Raw genomic sequence first — 18,726 nt, 5'->3', positions numbered from 1 at the left:
CGGCGTGTGCGGTCCCCCCGCCTCACCCGCCCGAGAAGCCACCCGACGAAAACGCACTTCTGTGTGTCGACGTGACAGGCGGCCCCGCATCCCCAGCAAGAACCCGGAGGACACGCACGTCCGAGCGCGCCACCAGGAGGAGGCGTCAGAGGCACAGCCATGGCCGGACAGACGCAGGAACGAGCAACAGTCGTGCTGGCGTGGCGGCCCGGCCTCCTCAGCTCTCAGCGGGAGCCCCGCACGGTGCGAACCCCGCCACAAGGCTGCTGCTGCCCCGACACCTGCCCGGAGCCTCCCGGCAAAGCAAAGAACTCGAGGACAGAAGCCCGGCGCCGAACGACTGACAGGCTCTCGTGTTCCTTCGGCAGCTCGCGGACAGGACACCGCCTCGGGACAGCGAGGGAACGTCACAGCGCTCTTTGGTCAACTGTGCCACGCGGCACCGCAGCCCGGGGGCAGGCCCCCTCCGAGCCCCGGGCCCACGCCATCGGACCCGCTCCCAGAGCCAGACGCGGCCGCCCACGCGCCCCCCTGTGCCGGGACACACAGCGTGCGCAACACGACCCCGCCAGGCCCACCCGGCCCCCGGCCCCCTGCGGTGGCGCCACCTGCAAAGGAACCCCGCGGCGGCCCTCGGACCGTCCCCCGCGAACCGCGGCTGGGGCCACCGCCCGGCAGCTCCACCAACACCCCTGGAGGAGAGAACACGGCGCTCCGTGGCATTTACCTGTGTCCAGGCGCTTTCCCGGGGACCCCTCCTCCACCTCAGAGTCGCCGCAGGTGCTCCGCGACCTTTTTCTTGGCTGCAGAAGAGTCTCCAACCTCGGAAGGACTACAGACAAAAAGGTTTTGGTCCCTAGCTGAGGAGAAGTTGGCTGGGTTTCAGTGTTCTTGGCAGACTTTGGGGGGCTTACACTTTTCGATTTGCAGAAGAGAACAGAAGTGCGTCTGTTTACATCGCTTGCTGGCTCCGCCACCGCGGAGGCCGCCGCCGCCGGCGCATCGCCACTACTGGCGAGGGTGGGCTGTGCAGGGTGTCCGATTACCAGTGCGCTCTGAGGGCAAGTGCTATGTGACTCGTTATCAAATGTGACTCTTTGGAATAGTTTACTCTGCTCGGGGTTGAGTTCTACTGGTTTGAGGGTTGGTGGTTCTGAATTAGTCTCCGAGTTTGAAGGAAGAGGTAATGCATCTGATGGTTCAAGTTTAGGGGGAGATTTATCTCCTGAAAAAATTATAAATAAAGTGATTTTTGAAAACTGATAATTATAAAATCTATTATAAAACTTACTATAAATGTGAAGTCCACCAAAATACTAATTCAATTAAGGAAACAAAGCATCACACATACTGTCTGCAAACAGGGAGGGGCCGCAGCGGCCCGGGGCCCGGGGCCGTCGGGTGACACTGTGTGCGCTTCCCTAACACCGAAGACGGCGGTGGCCTGGCGCCCGGGCTCCAGGGGCCCAGGTGTACAAGTTACTCTCTGGAAACGACCGTCGCGGATTCCCTCCACATATGCCAGTACTAACACATCATTTGAGTTCATGACAATTTCCACAATCAACCGTTCACTTACCTGGAGGAAGAAAAATACTTCCCACAACTAGGGGGGCTAACTGGGCATTCCCACACAGTCCTGACCCGGGCCACACGGTCAGCAAGCAGGACACGAGCATGTAAATCTGACCTCTGACCAGGGTGTTCTCTCTGGGTTGATGAGAAGGCCCATCTGATGAGTGGCGGGTGGCTGGGAACGACTCACAGGAGCGGGAAAACCTCCCACTCGGCTCTCCACTACCATCTACGCCATACTGTGAAAAGTTATTTAATGTAGATTCTTTTTCTCGAATCTGACTTCAAAAATAAAAAGTCTTTGGAAGAAGACTATTAACACAAAAACACAAAGTCTAAAGACCCAACGGAACACAGCTTTATCCCAGTGCCCGGAGAGGAGGTCCTGCAGGGACCAAGCAGGCCGGCCGGGTGAGGGTGCAGCCCTCTGGGACAGGCCACCGCTCTGGGCTACAAGACGTGTGATATAAAACCAAGACTAACAATTTAAATGACCCTAAGTGGTATATATATCCTCATTTAAGTACACTTTTTATTTTATTAAACTTTCAAACTGCCCCCAAACCATGTAAAAATACAGAAGAAAGTAGTATTTTAAATCTGGTAATTTTGAAAGCAGAAAGCTGCACAGCTCCTGGGTCCCACTCATGTCTCAGGGCAAATGTCCTGAGAATTCTCCCTAAGGAACAGGAGAAGGAGCCAAGCAAGGCTCAAGCCGCTGGAGCGGTGGGGGCTCTGCTCATCCCAGACACAGCCCTGCTTGGCGACGCCCCTCGAAGCTGGACACAGCACGTCACAGGGACCCAAACCCCAAGGGAGCGTTTCCTCAGCAGAAGGCCGAGTGAGAGTCCGCGGCAGATGGGACACAAGTCCTCTCGTGTGTCCCCCCACCACGGCTGCACCACTGCCCGAGTGGACTGTCGGGTGTCCGTGACGCGGAAACACTGAACCACGAACGACACTGACTGACACGGGGCAGAGTTCTTCCTGCCTGTCCCGTCAAGTCCCTGAATATAACATTCAGAACCACCCAGAGAGACTGAGCAAATGGAAACTGGAGACCACAAAGAGCTGCTGCTGCTGGGAAGCTTTCCCAAGAACCCTGAGGCCAGGCAGGCACTCACGCCTGCGGCCCACGCAAACTCACGAAAGGAACCACTGCTGCCCCTTCCCTGACCACGCACCTCAGTTCACCACCTGCCCCTTGTCCCCGCCTGTGGCCTCTCCCTCGGGCCCCCACGCCGGGCCCCCATCCTGACCACTGCACCAGGAGCCCTGCCCCAATCCCTGTGGCCAGCATGGGGCCACGGTCACGGCCACGGCCAGAGGCCCGCCTCCATCTTAGCCAGGTGGGCCTCGGCAACACCAGGGAGCGGCCACTAGAGCCTGAGGGAGCAACTCCCTCCCCAGGCTCTCCTGAGCCCCCTCCTCGCATGCCCTGTCCGTGCTCCCACCTCAGACTCCCGTCCTGGCTCAGCCTGCTGAGCCTGCCCACCCCTGCCTGGGCGGCAGGCTGCCAAGGCACCCACATCCCTGGCCAGGTACACAAGGCCCCGGGCCGCCGAGGTCCACGCACACCTTCTCCTCATCTCATGCTCAGCCCACAGAGGACCTTCTCCTGCCCTCACACCCCTCACCAGACACAAAGGTGAAGACGTCATCAGAGGGGCCTCCCCACCCTTCCTTCTACCCGAAGGCGGCCTGGGGCACAGCCACAAACGCTCTGCCTGTCCATCGTCCCTGCTCTGTGGTCAGCCTGGGCAGCTCACTGAAGCATTTCTGAGGCATGAAAGGGCGGGCAGATGGGGGCCAGCCGTCAAGGGCTACTAGGTGACCAGGTGCAAACCACTGCCACCACCAGCTGCCACACCATGGGGGCTGCTGAAGCCCTGGGCCTCACTCTCCTCACCCGTAAGAAAAGAGCGCCGGTGCCTGGTGAGCCCCATAGCTGCACCACTGTGCCCGTCAGCCGGCACCCCCCTCTCCTGCCCAGCCCCTCCGGGCGGGCGTGTCCGGTCAGGACCCTGAGCCGACAGCACACTGGAAATTAATACACAAATGTGAACGTCACTTGTGAAAAGTCACTGGCTTCTATTATGTCGTTTAACTGCACATAAGAATAGAACAGACTCCGTTTGACTTAGACTTGTAAACATAAACATCAAAGTCCAAAACTTCACTCCCTCGTAAGAGCCACACGGCTCCCCGTTCAGGATCTGAAACTAGCTCCTCTGGAAAATCCGAAGAGGCAGCTCCGTCTGCAGGTCAGCCACTCGCCAACGACACCAAATGCGTCCACATCAAAGCCACAGAAAACTTGGGCAGGCTCCAGTGTGAGGCACTGGCCTCCCGTGACCCCGGACTGCACGCTGTCTTACCACTACCCCTGCCTCGGACTTCCTCTAGCAATCCTCGAGGGACAAAACACCACCTCTGCACACTGCAGACCGGGGAGACCTCTTACAAACATGAAACACGACAGGGTCCTCTCCCACTGCAGCGGGGCCTGCCAAACCACAGCCCCGCACACCGTGGGGACTCTCGGCTGCACTCGACTGGAGCAGGCCTGAGGGAGCCTGAGGGGAAAGAGAACACGAGGCCAGAGCTCCAAGCACGACGTAAATCCCAGCGACTGGAAGGGAAAGGCCTGGCCGGCGACTGGGTGACGGCACCCTGCGCCCTGCTGGCCCACAGCTTGCCGTTCTCCCCAAGCCACCTGTCTTCACGACTGCACCCAGTCAGTCAACAGGACCAAACTCCAGGCAGAAGCAGAGACTAAGCTGAGAGCACCAGCGGACGGGGACCACACGCACCAGGCGCCTGCGGCCGTGACTGGGCTACCCAGCCCCGCGCACCAGCCCGGAGAACCACCAGAGCACTGCAGACGGAGCCAAGGCAGGAGCGCCGGCCCCAGACACGAGGGTGCAAGGAAGGGCCCCCATGAGAGCAACGGCCCCGCGGCCTCCCTTCAGAGGAGGCACCTCAGCGGGCCCAACCCAATCGTAAGCCCTGTTCGCTCACAATGGAGACAGCGTGCTGAGGGGTGAGGATCACGTTGCAGCCACGCGTCCTCACCTTTCAGAAGATTCTCGGCCCTTGTCCCACGAGAAGGACCACGAGCTCCCCTTTCTACGCTAGCTCTTAGCTGTCTGCGCCAACCTTCATGGGACGACACCCACCCCTCATGTGGAGGTCCCACTGCTGCCTCAGGGCCCCCCCTGCACCACTCCCACCAGCCACCAGTGAAAGGCTCTCTCCACGTGGATTCCAGGCCATCTTTTGTCAGGTCTTCCTACTGTCTTCCTTCAAAACGACCCCAGGACCTCAGAGCAGCAAACGTGGGCTGGAGTGGGGGGACGCTTGCCTGACGGGGGACCTGAGCTGTGCAGGAAGATGGCTGGAACGACTGGGGAAGACACTGCGTCCAGACAGCCGATGACGGTGAACGACTGGTTCACAAGCTTTCCCCAAACTCACTCTTTTTGGACCAAATAACATATCAAGAGTGGGTTTTCCACAAAGAGAAAAAGATCAGCTCAGCCAGAGTGACAGCTCAGGCAGCGGGAAGGGACTGGACAGGACGAAAGTGTACATCCGACTCCAGGCCTAACAGCTGGGGCCACCCTGGACCCCAAGGACCATGAGGGTGCAAAGAGGGGGCAGCCAGCACCAAAGCTTGTAAGAGCAGGTGCTCTTTAGAACGGAACTGTCCCGGGGAGCCTGGATGGCTCAGTCGGTTGAGCGTCCGACTCTTGATTTCGGCTCAGGTCTGGATCACAGGGTTATGGAACCGAGCCCCATGTCGAGCTCCGCGCTGGGCATGGAGCCTGCTTGAGATTCTCTCCCTCCCTCTCCCAGAAAAAACCAAAACACCAGAAGCCTCTCCTCTCTTCCTGTCACCCAAAAGGGAGGTTCTAGAATCTGCACCTCACACTAGGGGAGCCTAGTCAGAGGCACCGTGAACTGCAACAAAGCAGCTACAGAACGAGGGAAGGCGCCTGAACGATTCTGAGCTGTGTGCACAAGAGGTCACCTCCCAGGAGGAGGACAGGCTCGAGGGCTGTAGCTCTCGTCTCGTGCAGCAGGATCAACGGGAGCAGCGACACGGGAGGACCGTGTCGGGTTCAGAGGGACCAAAGGTCACCCACAACCCCCTCCAGGGACAGGCCGCACCGCAGAGCGCCCGCACCGGGCACACAGCGGGGCTGCCCCACGGACACGGACGCCCACAGCACAGGTTACTGCTCCTGCTGCTCTGCCGTGGACATGCCGCGAAGACGCTCAAGACGACGAGGCCGACTGCCAGCAGTGTGGCGGTGGGGAGTCCTCCCGTGCCGTCTTCGCTTCTGCCAAACTAGAGTGTGTGGACTCTACTAACATTGAGAGCGCGCGGAGGAGCGGGGCGCGTCTTTTACCAGGCTCTCTGTGCTCCAACAACTGGGCTACCGTGCTCCCCTGACAGTCCGTGTCCCGAGCACGAGGCCCACCACCTGCGGCCGCCTGTGGTTTCCACTAGCACTGGGCTTCCCGGGGCTCCCGCGGGGTGGCTGGGTTTCCTCTCCTCATTGACTCCCTACGCACAGAAACGTGCCCGATGCCCAGCTCTTCTCCCAGGCATGTGCCCCAGGAAAGGTCGCCAGCTCTCATCGCTGTGCACGTGACGTGTCGGGAGGCCCAGGAGGCAGCTCCAGGTCAGATCCCTGCTCCCTGGTAACAGTCTGTACGTCACCTGCCACCCTTCGGACATCACAGAGGAGCATTCAAGTGATGGTGGCATCACGGCCCTTTCGAGAGCTGATGTGACCCACAAAAACCATCCCTCCTGTCATATAAGCCACTTCTACTCTACAACCACTCTGGACGGTGTACAACGCCTAAACCACGCTTTTTAAACAGTGTTTCAAGAACGACTTAAGAAAAAATAGTCTTCTTCCGTGTCGTAAGCTTTGTGACTACTGAAATGCCGACGTGCGGCACAGACGGCACCAACTGTGACAGGAAACCAAAGCCCGGGAGGGGCTCTAGGGAGTCAGTGAAGACCGACACTCAGCACGTGCTTACCTTCCTCCCCCGTCTCCTGCCCCAGCTGAGCACCTTCCTCTTCAAAGCTTCCAATACCTGATTCCACAGGCGGGGGCTGGCTGTGCTGCTGGCTCAGTTTGTTCCGAAGGACAGCAATCTCCTTCTTCAGGAGCTTGGCACGCTTGCTCCGAGACCCGCTGGACTTCATGGCGCACGTGAGGTCTAGCTTGTCCAGCAGCTCCCGCAGCTGCTCCTCCAAGACCATGTGGGCCCTGTTGGCCGGGTTCAGCAGCCTGTCCACTGAAGTCAAAGGACACTCCGTCAGTCATCCACCACGGTGCCCCCGACACACCCTCACTGGCATCGGCCCCGCCCACGGGAGCCCCAAATGCCCTCCACGCTCCCTCCAAACCCACAACGGGCTGCTGCCACAGGGAGACACGCTTTTACCCAGGGACGTCAGGACGCCCCTGGAGGCAAGTTTCTACATCCCTGGAGGGCTGGCCAGGCGCACGGGGACACACTGCACGGAAGCAGGGCTAGCACCTCTCCTGGTGTGCACCCAAACCAAGCCCTGGAGTGAAGACCAGCGGCCGGGCCGGAAGAAGGCACAACGGGACGAACCCCAAGAGAGGTGCGCTCCACTGACCACATGCACAGGGCCACCTGTGCAGACAGGGGCAAGGGTGCAACCTGGCTGGGGCTCACGTCTCAGCTGGTCTTCAGACCCAGGCCGTTGTGGGGCTTTCCTAAAACCAGGCCACACAGCACACAGATCGTTCCCAGTTTCAGGCATATTTACTATCAACATCCCTAGCAACTTGAACTTCACCAAAACAACAAAATTTATAAAACACAAATTACCTGAAATTAGCAAAAGATGGCTAAGAAAGAAACAGCTCTTTCGATCTAAGAGGGGAGGGAGGGTGGGAGGAGACAGAAGCCAAGCACAGCTGCGAGGGGCACCTTCCTCCACAGACAAGCTTTAGTTTACCAGAAGCATCTGAGCTTTCACGAAGGAACGAGACATTAGTATTGCAAAATAAAAATGGCTAAAACCTAACGGCCTCGCTTGTATCCATACCATCTCTGACAAAATTTCACAAATAACAGCCTCAAAAATGTTCACATAAACAAAAATCGTGTCATTTGAAGGCCTCCCAAAAATGGCCTCGTCAGATCTTCACTCTTTAAGCAGACGAGTGACACCCACCCAGCGGCAGCCCATGGGCCCCGGCACACCGTGAAGGCAGCTGGTGCCCACACGGACTGAACGGGGAGGCAGGGAGGCGCATCCGCGGCCCGGGACGCGTGCTCACTAGCTCCGCCACCTCCCTGCACAAATACGGAAAAAACTGAAGACTTCTCATCCTTGAGTTTATCCCTAGTGAAAACGTGGGTGCGGAACTTTACTGAGAAAACCCCATGGGGACCAATATGCCCATGTCCTCAAAGCCCACAAGCCCCTTCCTGTTCCAGGGAGGTCACACGGTGGCCAGAGCATCGTGACCCGGGCAAGGTCCAGGGAAGGCAGCCCCCACCGTCTCCAAGGATACGAACAAGCGAACAGACCGCTGTGCCCCATCTGAGAGGCCCATGGCGGCGCGAGGACGACTGGAGGCCAGAGTCCAGGGGCGCTGGCCACTCCTGAGGCCTTCCCTCAGCCACAAGACGTCGTCGGAAGTGGATTAAGACCCACCCGGGGTTCAGCCCCCAACCAAACTGCTTCCTGGTCTGTATCATTCAGACGCAGGCTGTTCCCTACGGGGCCACTGGCCACGTGTCTCTCTCTAATGGGCCCCAAAACACAAACAAATGTGGAAGGGGTATAAAACACACACTGCATGGCAAAGAAAAATGAAAAAACAATGGAAAATATGCTCCATAATTTTTATGGTAATTATGTGTTAAAACCACAATACGTTAGGAGTGCTAAGTTAAAAACATGTCTTTAAACTCCTTTCTTTCTCCAAGAGACTACTGGAAAACGTACGGTCACACATGCGGCTCGCGTTCTAGTCCCACTGGGCCGTGCGGACGCGGTCTGCGGGCAAGAGCGTGCTCCCACCGGGGCCTGAGCTCAGGGGCTGGTGCTTACCGTCATCCCAGGAGAAAGGCCGCCGGGGGGCCGCAGCAGGCCGCTCAGGCAGGTGCATCCCCGAGGCCGCCTCGAAGCCGATGCTGTCCGCCTGGCGCCTGGCCTGCCTCAGAACGACACCGCCCTGATCGCGCAGCCTCACGGCGGCTCTATAGAACACCGTGTCCTTGGCGTTGTACTTCATGCAGTTATCTACAATGAGATTAAAATCCTCCTCAAACTCAGTGAGGTGTCTATACCCTTGAGCTTCTAACCGTTTCCTCATTGTGGCAAAGTCCATGGGATGTTTAATGTGATCCAAATAATCTGGTACCTAATTTCAGGGAGGAAAAATAAGCATTTACAAACAAAGAAGGACTCTTATTCGTCCTACACAACCCCGCACAAGACACGCACGCGCACACGCACGGCACCGGGGCCTCTCACACAGCAGACAGTGCAGCGCAGAGACGCGCCCCACGTACACCCGCCTCCCGCAGGGGCCCCTCTGACTCAACTCCCCAGACTGGACACAGCCACCGGTGCGCTCCTCCGGGCAGAGCCGCCGTCCACGGACGGCTTCTCTCTACGAGGGAACCCGGGCCTCTCGGTCCCCCTACTTCGCAATGAAACTATCACTTTGATAACTTAAAAGGAAATGTGTTAAATAAAAACGAAACACTAGGAGGAGACAAGCGCACCCCTGTGCCTAGCGAACAGCCTCTACGTAAGGAGCAGGGCGAGCCCCGTCCCGCGCGGGCCCGGCGTGTGAACACCCACCTCCTTCAGGCTCACCGGCTGGGCAAATATCCGAGCCGGGTCCTTCTCCTGCAGCTGGTCGAGGACGGAGCGCAGCAGCACCGTGAGCGGGGTCAGCCGCAGCTCCAGGGCCATCTGCTCCACCTTCACCTGCGGAACACGGCACCGGCTGTGATGCCCGCCACATGCCCTTCCTGCCTTCCACGGCCCCTCGAGGTGCCTGCTTCGAATGCCCTGGCGCACTCCGTCTCAGCTGCCGCCCACCACCGCCCAGCGCCTTTGACCAGGCCCGTGACACGGGGCGCCCCCGAACACCCACCGCGTGCCGGCCTCGCTCCCCGCCTCCCCGGCCCCACGCCATCCCAGACACGGCACGGCCGGCCACGCGAGCCCCAGGGCTGCTCCGAGGGGCGCGGGGCCTCACCTGCTCCCGCTTGAGCTTCTCCCGCTTGCGCAGCAGCTCGATCAGCAGGCGCGCACGCTCCAGGTCGTGCCGCAGCCGCTGCCAGTACTTCAGCTTCTCTTTGGCAGCTTGAATCTCCTCGTCGTTTTCTCTCTGAGGAAATGAAGCCGAAGTCAGCCGCACCGCCGCTCGCGGGGGAACACGGGCCCCGGAACACGGGCCGCCCACGGAGGCCCAGCCCTCCCCACAGGCAGCCGGGGCGCCCACCAGCAGAGCCACGAGCCCCGAGCCGACGTCCGCGCGCACGGACGCGCCCCACACGGCAGTGCGGGTCGTGCGAGGCCGGCACGCTATGGACGCCAAGAGCCGGCCGGACCTGCGCCGCGCACGAGCTCAGGGACCGGCGTCTCGGCCCCGCACAGGAGGAGCTGAGGGGAGCAGGGCACCGTCGGGGCCGTGGCCGCCCCGGCCAGGACACGGGGCACGGACGAGCGGCCCGGGGAGCACACCCCAGGGGCACGCCCACACCCAGCGGCTGGGAAATCGGCCCGCGTGGGGTCCCCACTTGAGCGCCGCCTCCTTCCTCGGCAAAACACACGTGCCACTGACCTCAACACAGCCCTCGACTGACCCATTTCCATTCCGGCGTTTTCAAAAATAAACATGCCGTACCCAGAGAGCAAGGAGATGGCGGGCAGTGAAGAGCAGACAGACGGCGGCCCTGCCCGGTGCACCTCGGACCACGACGCAGGAGTTGCCGCTCTGGCCGTGCCGGAGACACCAGGGAGCAGCCGGACCGAAACACAAGCCCCACAGCAGCCGAGGACGTCCCCACGCGACAGCCAGAGACCTTCCCAGCACAGAGCGGCGCTCGGCCTCCAGGAAATCTCCACCCAAGGCCCTCCATGCTCCCGTCCATGCGTCCCTCGCTGCCCCGACCTGCCCCAGGACCAGGTCGGCCATTCCCTAGGCCCCCACACGGTCCCACTGCCCTCACTCGCAGCCCCACACTTCCCTTCCTGTCCCTTAAGGTCTGTCCAGGCCCAGGAGTCACCATCTACTCCTGCGGCTGCTGCCTGTCCTCAGCTCCAGACCCCGCGTGCTGGCGCAGCATATGGACAGCCCACAAAGGCCATATGCCGGGGAGCTGAGCACCCCTCTGGGTCTGTCTGCGCAGCAGCGGAAGACCCCCCTCTGCCCAACCACAGCTCCTGGGGCAGAGCCAGTGCAGATGGCAGAGGAAGGAGCAGTTGGGGCACTCTCCCCCCGCCCCTGAACCCCAGCTATGCTAAGACGCTCACGTCTGTCCCTGTGCTGTCTTCCAGCACATGGCCGGGGCCCCTGATCACAGCGGTCCAGAATGCCCACTGCACATGCACGCACATGACACCCTGGACTGAGAGAACGTTCCCCAGCTCCGGTGACTTTACCTCACTGCTCTGCAGACACATACCTACGGCCTCGGACAAGTCACTCACCGTCGGATTCGGGGACATACTCCACAGGCGTCAGACCCCCTTCTCTCCGTCTGGAAGCCTCTGTCCCTCAGGTGTCCAGCCCGCCGCACCCAGACAGCTGAAACGGCGCACCTGCCAGGCAGGGCCCTACCCCCAGGCACCCCTCATTCTGTCTCAATCTGAGCACCTGGCAGGTGACAACTGCCAAGATTCGACCCTGAGGCCACAGGGGGCTGTGACATGGTGTCCTCACTTCAGGGTCTGAGGGCAGAGAGTCACTGGCGAGGCTGCCAAGACCCTCCCTGCTATCAAAGGGCCGGGAAGGCTGGGCCAGGGCCTCCTCTCCAGGCCCTCTCCCACTCCGCCAACGCCAATCACAGAGCTTGTTTTAACGTTATTTAAGTCTCAGGCATTGGGGTGCCCGGCTGGCTCAGTCAGTGGAGCGTGCCACTGCTGATCTGAGGGTCATGAGTTCGAGCCCCACAGTGGCTGTGGAGCCTACTTAAAAATCGTCAAAATCTCACGCACTAAGTAGGAGTTAACAGCGACATCAGCTGTATAAACGTGACCAATAAATACATTAAAAAGTAGATTTAGCAAACCAAATTCCCCAAAAGCATCTGAAAATCCCCTTGTCTATTGGTCTGAATAAACACTCCGAAAACATCAACCAAGAGGACATGGAGCCTGGCGATCCCACAAAGCAGAAGGAACGCGGTGGGTGCTCCCCCCCCCCAGCTGCGCTGCCCATGGCGCTCACGGTCCTAGCTGGGAGACAGCGTACATGGCCGCCCTCCGCGGCCCCCGAACACGACGCCTGCTGGACAGGACCCAGCCCTGACATGCAGGCTTCAGCAGGTCCATCCACACAAAAGCACCTGAGTTTCCTGACTCTGCTGTCCAGTGAGTTTGATTTCCTCCACGAAACCTACCCGGGAAGACAACGTGAAGTGGAAGAAAAGCAAAGCGGCTTCTGGTACCGAAAAGCTATCAGGAAAGAGAATTTCAGAACCCCATGTTTACCACCTTCCTGAAGAACGGGAGGGTACTGGAAGGAGGGGACAGGGCAGGCCAGGCCCAAGAGGTGAGGACCTAGCACATCCATCCGAGTCCCAGGACACCACCAAGGACTCAAGATCCCTGAGGCAGCACTCCCTGCCCTGCAGCAGGACGGACAGAGGGACCCAGCCCCACTGCGGAACCTCACGCCCACAGCAGCTGGGTGGAAGGCCACAAGCTCAGCCCCGGCACAGCAGGTGCCCGCGAGGTCCCAAAGAGAGGAAGGGGAGACGCCATCAGAGAGAAGCCTCGCACTGGGCCAGAGATATGATATGCTGGCTCCAGGGCATGCAGGACAGGACACACAGGAGCTCTGCCCTCCACCTGCCCCCAGCACTCGCCCACTGACCCTCATCCCAACCAGCGTCTGAGGATGGTGGAAGATGGGCTCTGGAGACTGGGCCATGAAGGCCCCAGGAAGGTGCCCACAGGGACCCTGTGCTCCAGGCCAGACCAGAAGAGCAGAGGCAGCTCCTCCAAGACCACTGTGTACGGCAGCGTCCAGCAGTGCCAACCTGAGGGCCCGGCACCCGAGGCACCTTGCCTGCCTGGACGTGGGGGACCTCGCTCTTGGACCAGCTTGTCCCATCTGTCTATCTCCCCACTGCAAGGTCAGCCATGGGAGGGAAGGGCTGCACCTGACCTCTTCCACAGCCTGGCCCAGAGTGGGCACCCAGAAATACAGACAAACGAGTCCAGTTAAACCCTAACATCAAGTACGCCCCAATTTTCAAAAACATATGAACATTACACTAAGCCCTAAATGTTCCACGTGGAACGTTACTGTTTTGGACCCCGCAAAGTCATCAGCCCTACAGGGTAAAGCAGGAAAGGACAGTCTGGATGCAGTCCCTCCACAGGGCGACTCCGGGGCGCCTATGCAGGCTGCCCAGGGGGCTTCCAACAACCACACACTAACTCACCCCACAGGAATTCACCCTGCAGGTCACCCCAGGTGCACTCCACCCAGGTGCGCTCCAGGACACCCACATTCAAGCTGTGCAGAGAGACTCAAGCCTAGGCGGTCCCTCCTGCCGAGGACACGAACACTCCCACAGCTCACGTTCCTGTCCCTACACGTGTATTTCATACGTGGCAGCCCCAGGCAGGTCACTCCCACTGGCCCACGTGTCCCACGGGCACAAACACCAACGCCATCCCCAGAGGGGAGAAGGGAAGGGACGAACAGGCAGCTCATCACTGAAGCGGACGTCGCTAACAGAGACCTCCAGTGTGATGCGGGTTAGCAGGGATTCTGAGGGCCTAGGCCCAAGCGTGTGCAGGCTGCGTGTGGCCCCCAGGGCGGGCGGCAGGTGCACCACACAAGGGACGCGTCCGCGCCAGCCCACAGCCCGGCGCACCTCGGGACACTGGAGCAGCCTGGCCACAAGGGTGCGTGCATCCAGCATCACCGGGACCCCAGATTAAGCGGGCCCCCTTCAGTACACTGGAACACGCCACCCAGCAGCCCCTGGCCCAGCAACCCTGGACATCCGTGGAAGTGACTCAGACAGTGCTGAGGGCACCAGGCACCGGCCTGGACCACCGGGGGGGTCGGCCCAATCACCACACCTCAGAGGGGCATCGGCTCCAAGACACACGCCCTTCCTTCCCCAGAGATGAAAAAGGATTAAGGGCAACCCCACAGAGGCCCAGAATCTTCACTTTTGCTGTGGTTTTCAAAAAGTATAGAAAAGATGTTAAAACCTACATTTTTTTTTAACTGAGCACTTAAATGTGCTAATATTTTGAATCTTTTTTGGCCATAGAATCAAAAAAAGTCAAGGTGAACGGTTCCCCACCATCCTCCAGGCCAGGGGCAATGAGAAGAGGGTCACACTTGACCTGGGTCTCCAGCTGTGACCAAGACAGAGGGACAGCAGACATACAGGAGCTACCTCTCCTGACATATGGGGTGAACGGGGTGTCATCACCACACAGCCAGACACTCATCTAGGCCGCCCCTTGCCGGCACGGGGAGGGTGGCGACACGAGGGACGGATCCGCGCCTGGTACAGCCAAGCTCCCTCCAGGGAGCTGTAGCCTGAGCCCAGCACACCGCAGAGGGGGTGACCGCACCCCCAGACAACCCCACAAACCAGGAATCCAGTGGGTCCAGGGAGCACAGCGTCCAGCCGAGTCTGACGGTGTCCCTTCCGACACACACAGCCACCTGGTGACTCAGAATCGAAGGAGAGAAGCAAAGCCTTTCAGACAACAGCAGCACAGCACCCACACGGCAATCCGACATGAACCCTCGGGAAGGACAGTTTCCGCTATGTGCCCAGAATGGCAGAGAAAGAGCAGCAAGGAGACTGCACTCTCTGCCGTGTCCCCCCGGCCTCCTAGCCTGAGCAGGTGGCCTAGCCCAAGGCCAATCACAGACACAGCTCTCCCTACCAAGCTGCCCGCTCCCCACAGCACGAAGTGCGCTACTCAAGAATTCTGGGCCATGTGCCGAAGAACCATTTTTGTCTTCCTTTTATGTTTGTGACATCTCATGGAGCCAATTTCTTACTCTCCAAATCCATCCTTCCAGAACCGCATCGCACTCTCAGATGGTTCTACAAAACCAGATGTACTAAAACACAAGAGCTTGTCTGGTTTTGTTCTTTTTAAAAGGCAAAGCCCGTTTCCTCTCACTCATCGGGGCTCTCGTCCCCCTCCCTCCCCCCAATGTGGTCAACGTGAAGCAGGCCTTCAGAGCAAAGCCCTAGAAACAAACCACTCCTTGCACGTTTCCAAAACTCAAACTCCCAGCCCAGCACACAAACCCAGGTCCTAGGGGCCCAGGTCTCACCTCCTGCTGCTCCCCCCACCCCCGGCACGCCCACCCCACATGACCAGCACGGTTAACAACTTCCCTGGGCGCCCCCAACATGTACAGAAACAAGGACAGATGAGAGTCACCCACACAACCACAGCTCACACAGCCCGGAGCAGACACAGGCCCGTGGGCGCGTCTAGCACCGGACCAGACGGGGCTTGCAGACCAGAGCCTGGGGCGGGACGGGAGCTGCTGTGTCGGCCCCGTGTGTCGGGAGAGCAGGAGATGCCACGTACCTGCTGCGTGCTTCTCTGGGACTGCAGGCTGGACTGGAGTCGCCGCAGCAGGGGGGCACCGTTCCGCGACAGCCTTTTGAGCAGCCAGTAGCTGTGGGCTCTCTCAACGAACTGCTTCTTCCGCTGGATGGCCACCTGATTCGCAATCCTATTTAATCTAAAACACGGAAAACTCAAGAGTTTAGCTTTAAAGGAGCACAGGAACATGTTTTCATCGTGGAAACTAGAAAGAACAGGGTCACTTTTCACAAGCCAATGTCCGTACTTGATGGTCTATGCTCAGCCCTCCAGCCGTCCATGGTGCACAGGACCAGGCCGACCTCCAGCTACCCACAGTCACACCCGCTGTAAGCCACGCGAGTGTCTACCAGAGACACCAGACACGGAAAAGGAAAATACACTGAGCGAAGCTCTCACTTCCTTCCATGTTACGCCGACCACACCCAGGTCCATGAAAAGCTGCTGTACCAGGTGGGGTGAGGAGGCACTGGTCCCCCTCAGTCACCGCAAGAGGGAAAGAGGTCAGGGCTGCAGACAGAGCAGCTGCTCCTTACTAGCACGACCACGGGCATCTGCAAGTCGCAGGACACAGCTTCCCTTCAGGGACTATAAAATGCACGGGGTTTGTGAAAACACTTGCACAGAGGAGAATCATCATCTAAAAACCTAAAAGGTGAGCCGGAGAGCGTCCCCATCCCTGCTACTATCCTCCCTGCTGAAACAAAGCAATGATCCATCAATATGCCTCACAAAGACACTGAAAGAGAACATAAACTCAACCATAAACCAAGAACTTAACGCAAACACAAACGAAACAAAAGGTGCCTCACTGTATACCCAACATCAAAATGTCAGGACGAAACCAAGGAATTTTAAGACCAAATTTTGAAGACTGTAAGTCCTAACTTTTACAAAACGATCCGTGATCAAGACAGCCAGAACCCCCAGCTCTGTAATGTCCAGCCCCACGTCCTTTCAAGGTTGTTCCAAGCCCTGCTGCCAGTCAGCCTGCTCACTTCTGAAGGGCACGCCTCCCACAGGGCCGTCCTGCTCCGGTGTCCGCGAGACCTCATTCCATGCGCAGAACCAACGCGGCCTCTCATGGCAAGGCACAGCTCGAGTGTCTGTCCCGCAAAGGGACTCGATACTGAGGAACTGACGGAGGGGGCAGCTCCATGCCAGACACAGCCAGGCTTTGCCAGAAAAGCCCCATGAGACCCTAGAGAAGACGCCAAGAGCTTGTGCGGGCAGGTGCAGAACCCATGCTCAAGTCTGTCCACAGCCTGCCCAGGAGCATGGGGCCGTGGGTCTGCACATGCGAGGACCCTGGCTCACACGGCCTCTGCAGGAGGCGGGGGGAGGACACCTGTCGCAGCACCCACGAGCTTCTCCAGCGTGGCGGAAGGTGCTGGGGAATGCCTGGATTCTGCACGAAGCTCCTCGGCTGCAGACGTGGCTGTGCTGGTCCTGGGCACTGCCCGTGCTGACTCTCATGGGGCCTTGTCTGTTCGTTTGTCTGACCGTTCGCAACTGCGGCACGATCCAGGTGCAGCAAGGAGCACGAGCCTGAGCGCGCACGGTTCGGTGGATCTCCCCGTCTGCAGACAGGTGTTTCAATGCAAGGACACACTCAGCTGCTTCAACAGTGAAATGAGGCAATGTGAACAGAAGTACTTCTTAACAATTTGAAGTTCAAGGAAACGCTGTTTGACGACACGCTCATAAATACAGACTTTGAACCTCATGAAACAAGCCACCATCTCTTCAGCGTCTGGATCTCTGAGCCACGAACAGCTCACAGACATTAGCAACACGGCTTTGATGAAAATGGATTTCAAGGTGTCCTAGAGTATTCACTGAAAAGCCGCATTCCACTGAGCTGACTCTCCTTCACCAGCTGCAAAGAGTCCTGAAGGAGCAGGGTGGGCGCAGAGCACCCAGGCACCCACCACGCACCTTGTCGGACACACAGCACCTCCCAGGAAGCAGCAGCAGGGCCCATGCTGAGCACGCCCACATCAACCCTGCACCCACCCAGCCCAACCAGCGAGCAGAGGGAGGGCAAAGGAACATGCTAAACCACACCACAGACAGGCCAGCCACACAAGCCTGGCCAAGGGACAGGGGCCCAGGGGACCCGCGGCAGGACGGGGACCCAGCTACTCCAAAGGGACAGAGACCAAAAGGGACCTTTACGAGAGCAGACACAGAGAAGACTCGTGTAATTTTAAAGGCACGGCACACCCCGGTGTTCAGGAAGAGGGTAAAAAGGTGAGTTCCACACAGGTGAGGACAGTGGGAGTCCTGGGGACAGGAAGGGCTGCAGGAAGGGCTTCGGGAGGGGGCGGCCAGACTCTGTCTTCTCAAGTACATGGCACAAGGGTGTGTACGAGGGTGTGTCTACCTCACAGCCACACATTTGTTTTATGATCCTTTCTCCTTTTGTTTTACTTTAAATACTTTTTTTAAAACTTTCTTCTTTGAGAAAGAACACACATGCAAGCATGGGGAGGCGCAGAAGGAGAAAGAGAATCTTAAGCAGACTTCCCCACTGAGCAGGGAGCCCGACGCAGGGCTCTACCTCACGACCCTGAGATCACCACCTGAGCCGAAATCGAGTTTAGACGCTTAACTGACTGCACCACCTAGGTGCCCCTTTAAATATTTTTTTTTAAATACAGTATTTGCCAAAGGTATATAAAAGGATTAAAAGATTGATTTTCTCAAGCCTATCTGAATATATCTCATACACAAAGTGCGTTCAAATGAAAAATAACCAGGCTTCTGGAGAAACTGAGGGAGGGCCTGACAGAAGGTCGATTGGTAAAACATAAATTTGTGACTTTGCTTATAATTTGGCACAAAATGTTTTAAACTGAGTACCTGCGATGATAAAACTGCTTTGACACCATCTATTTACATCCGCGATCAAGACGCAGGTCCACGTCCACAACAACAAAAACCAGGAAGAGGGTTAAGGGAGGGCTGTCTCATCAGAGCAGCAAGGACATCCATCCACGAACCAGTCATCTTCGCAAAGCCCTGTTTCCTGAACACATGCGCCCAGCACACGCCCTCACGCGGAAGGAGCCTCAAGCCAAGCAGCATCCGTCTGCTCGAGGGCATGCTGGCAACGGCAGCCCCACCGGATGAGGAAGAAACCTTGACACTCCAGGCCCAGAGATGGTGGCGGCGGGACAGCGGTTGGCCCCGGGGGGGCAGGGGGGAGGACACAGAGGCACACAGCCCGACTACCCAGATTTCACTCAATTCACTTTCGGGAATGATAAACCTCGTAACTTGTGCCTGTT

General features: G+C 58.5%; 1 protein-coding gene across 8 annotated transcripts in view; it reads right to left on the bottom strand.

The window, feature by feature from the left end:
- The window catches only part of BRD1 (bromodomain containing 1), a 42,990-nt gene that overhangs the window by 9,800 nt on the left and 14,464 nt on the right, over positions 1-18,726 (bottom strand). For 2 of the 8 annotated variants that reach the window (XR_015727060.1, XM_087868605.1), the window contains exons 3-9: positions 15,416-15,572; positions 9,858-9,989; positions 9,455-9,583; positions 8,696-9,008; positions 6,637-6,897; positions 915-1,225; positions 728-832 (exon numbers count right to left, since the gene is read on the bottom strand). Coding sequence is in view for 7 of the 8 variants with exons in the window: in XM_087868605.1 (XP_087724731.1) it covers positions 728-832; positions 915-1,225; positions 6,637-6,897; positions 8,696-9,008; positions 9,455-9,583; positions 9,858-9,989; positions 15,416-15,572 (1,408 nt within the window). In the remaining variant the exon portion in view is untranslated. Of the gene's footprint in view, positions 1-727; positions 1,226-6,636; positions 6,898-8,695; positions 9,009-9,454; positions 9,584-9,857; positions 9,990-15,415; positions 15,573-18,726 lie in introns of all 8 variants that reach the window. The other 6 variants (XM_087868600.1, XM_045815444.2, XM_087868599.1 and 3 more) reach the window with 6 other exon arrangements.

This window comes from Ursus americanus, chromosome 17 (assembly GCF_024610735.1).
Source record: "Ursus americanus isolate L20-20 chromosome 17, mUrsAme1.1.p, whole genome shotgun sequence".
NCBI lineage: Eukaryota > Metazoa > Chordata > Mammalia > Carnivora > Ursidae > Ursus > Ursus americanus.
Note: the sequence above shows the minus strand (reverse complement) of the source record. Positions and strands in the feature narration are given on the sequence as shown.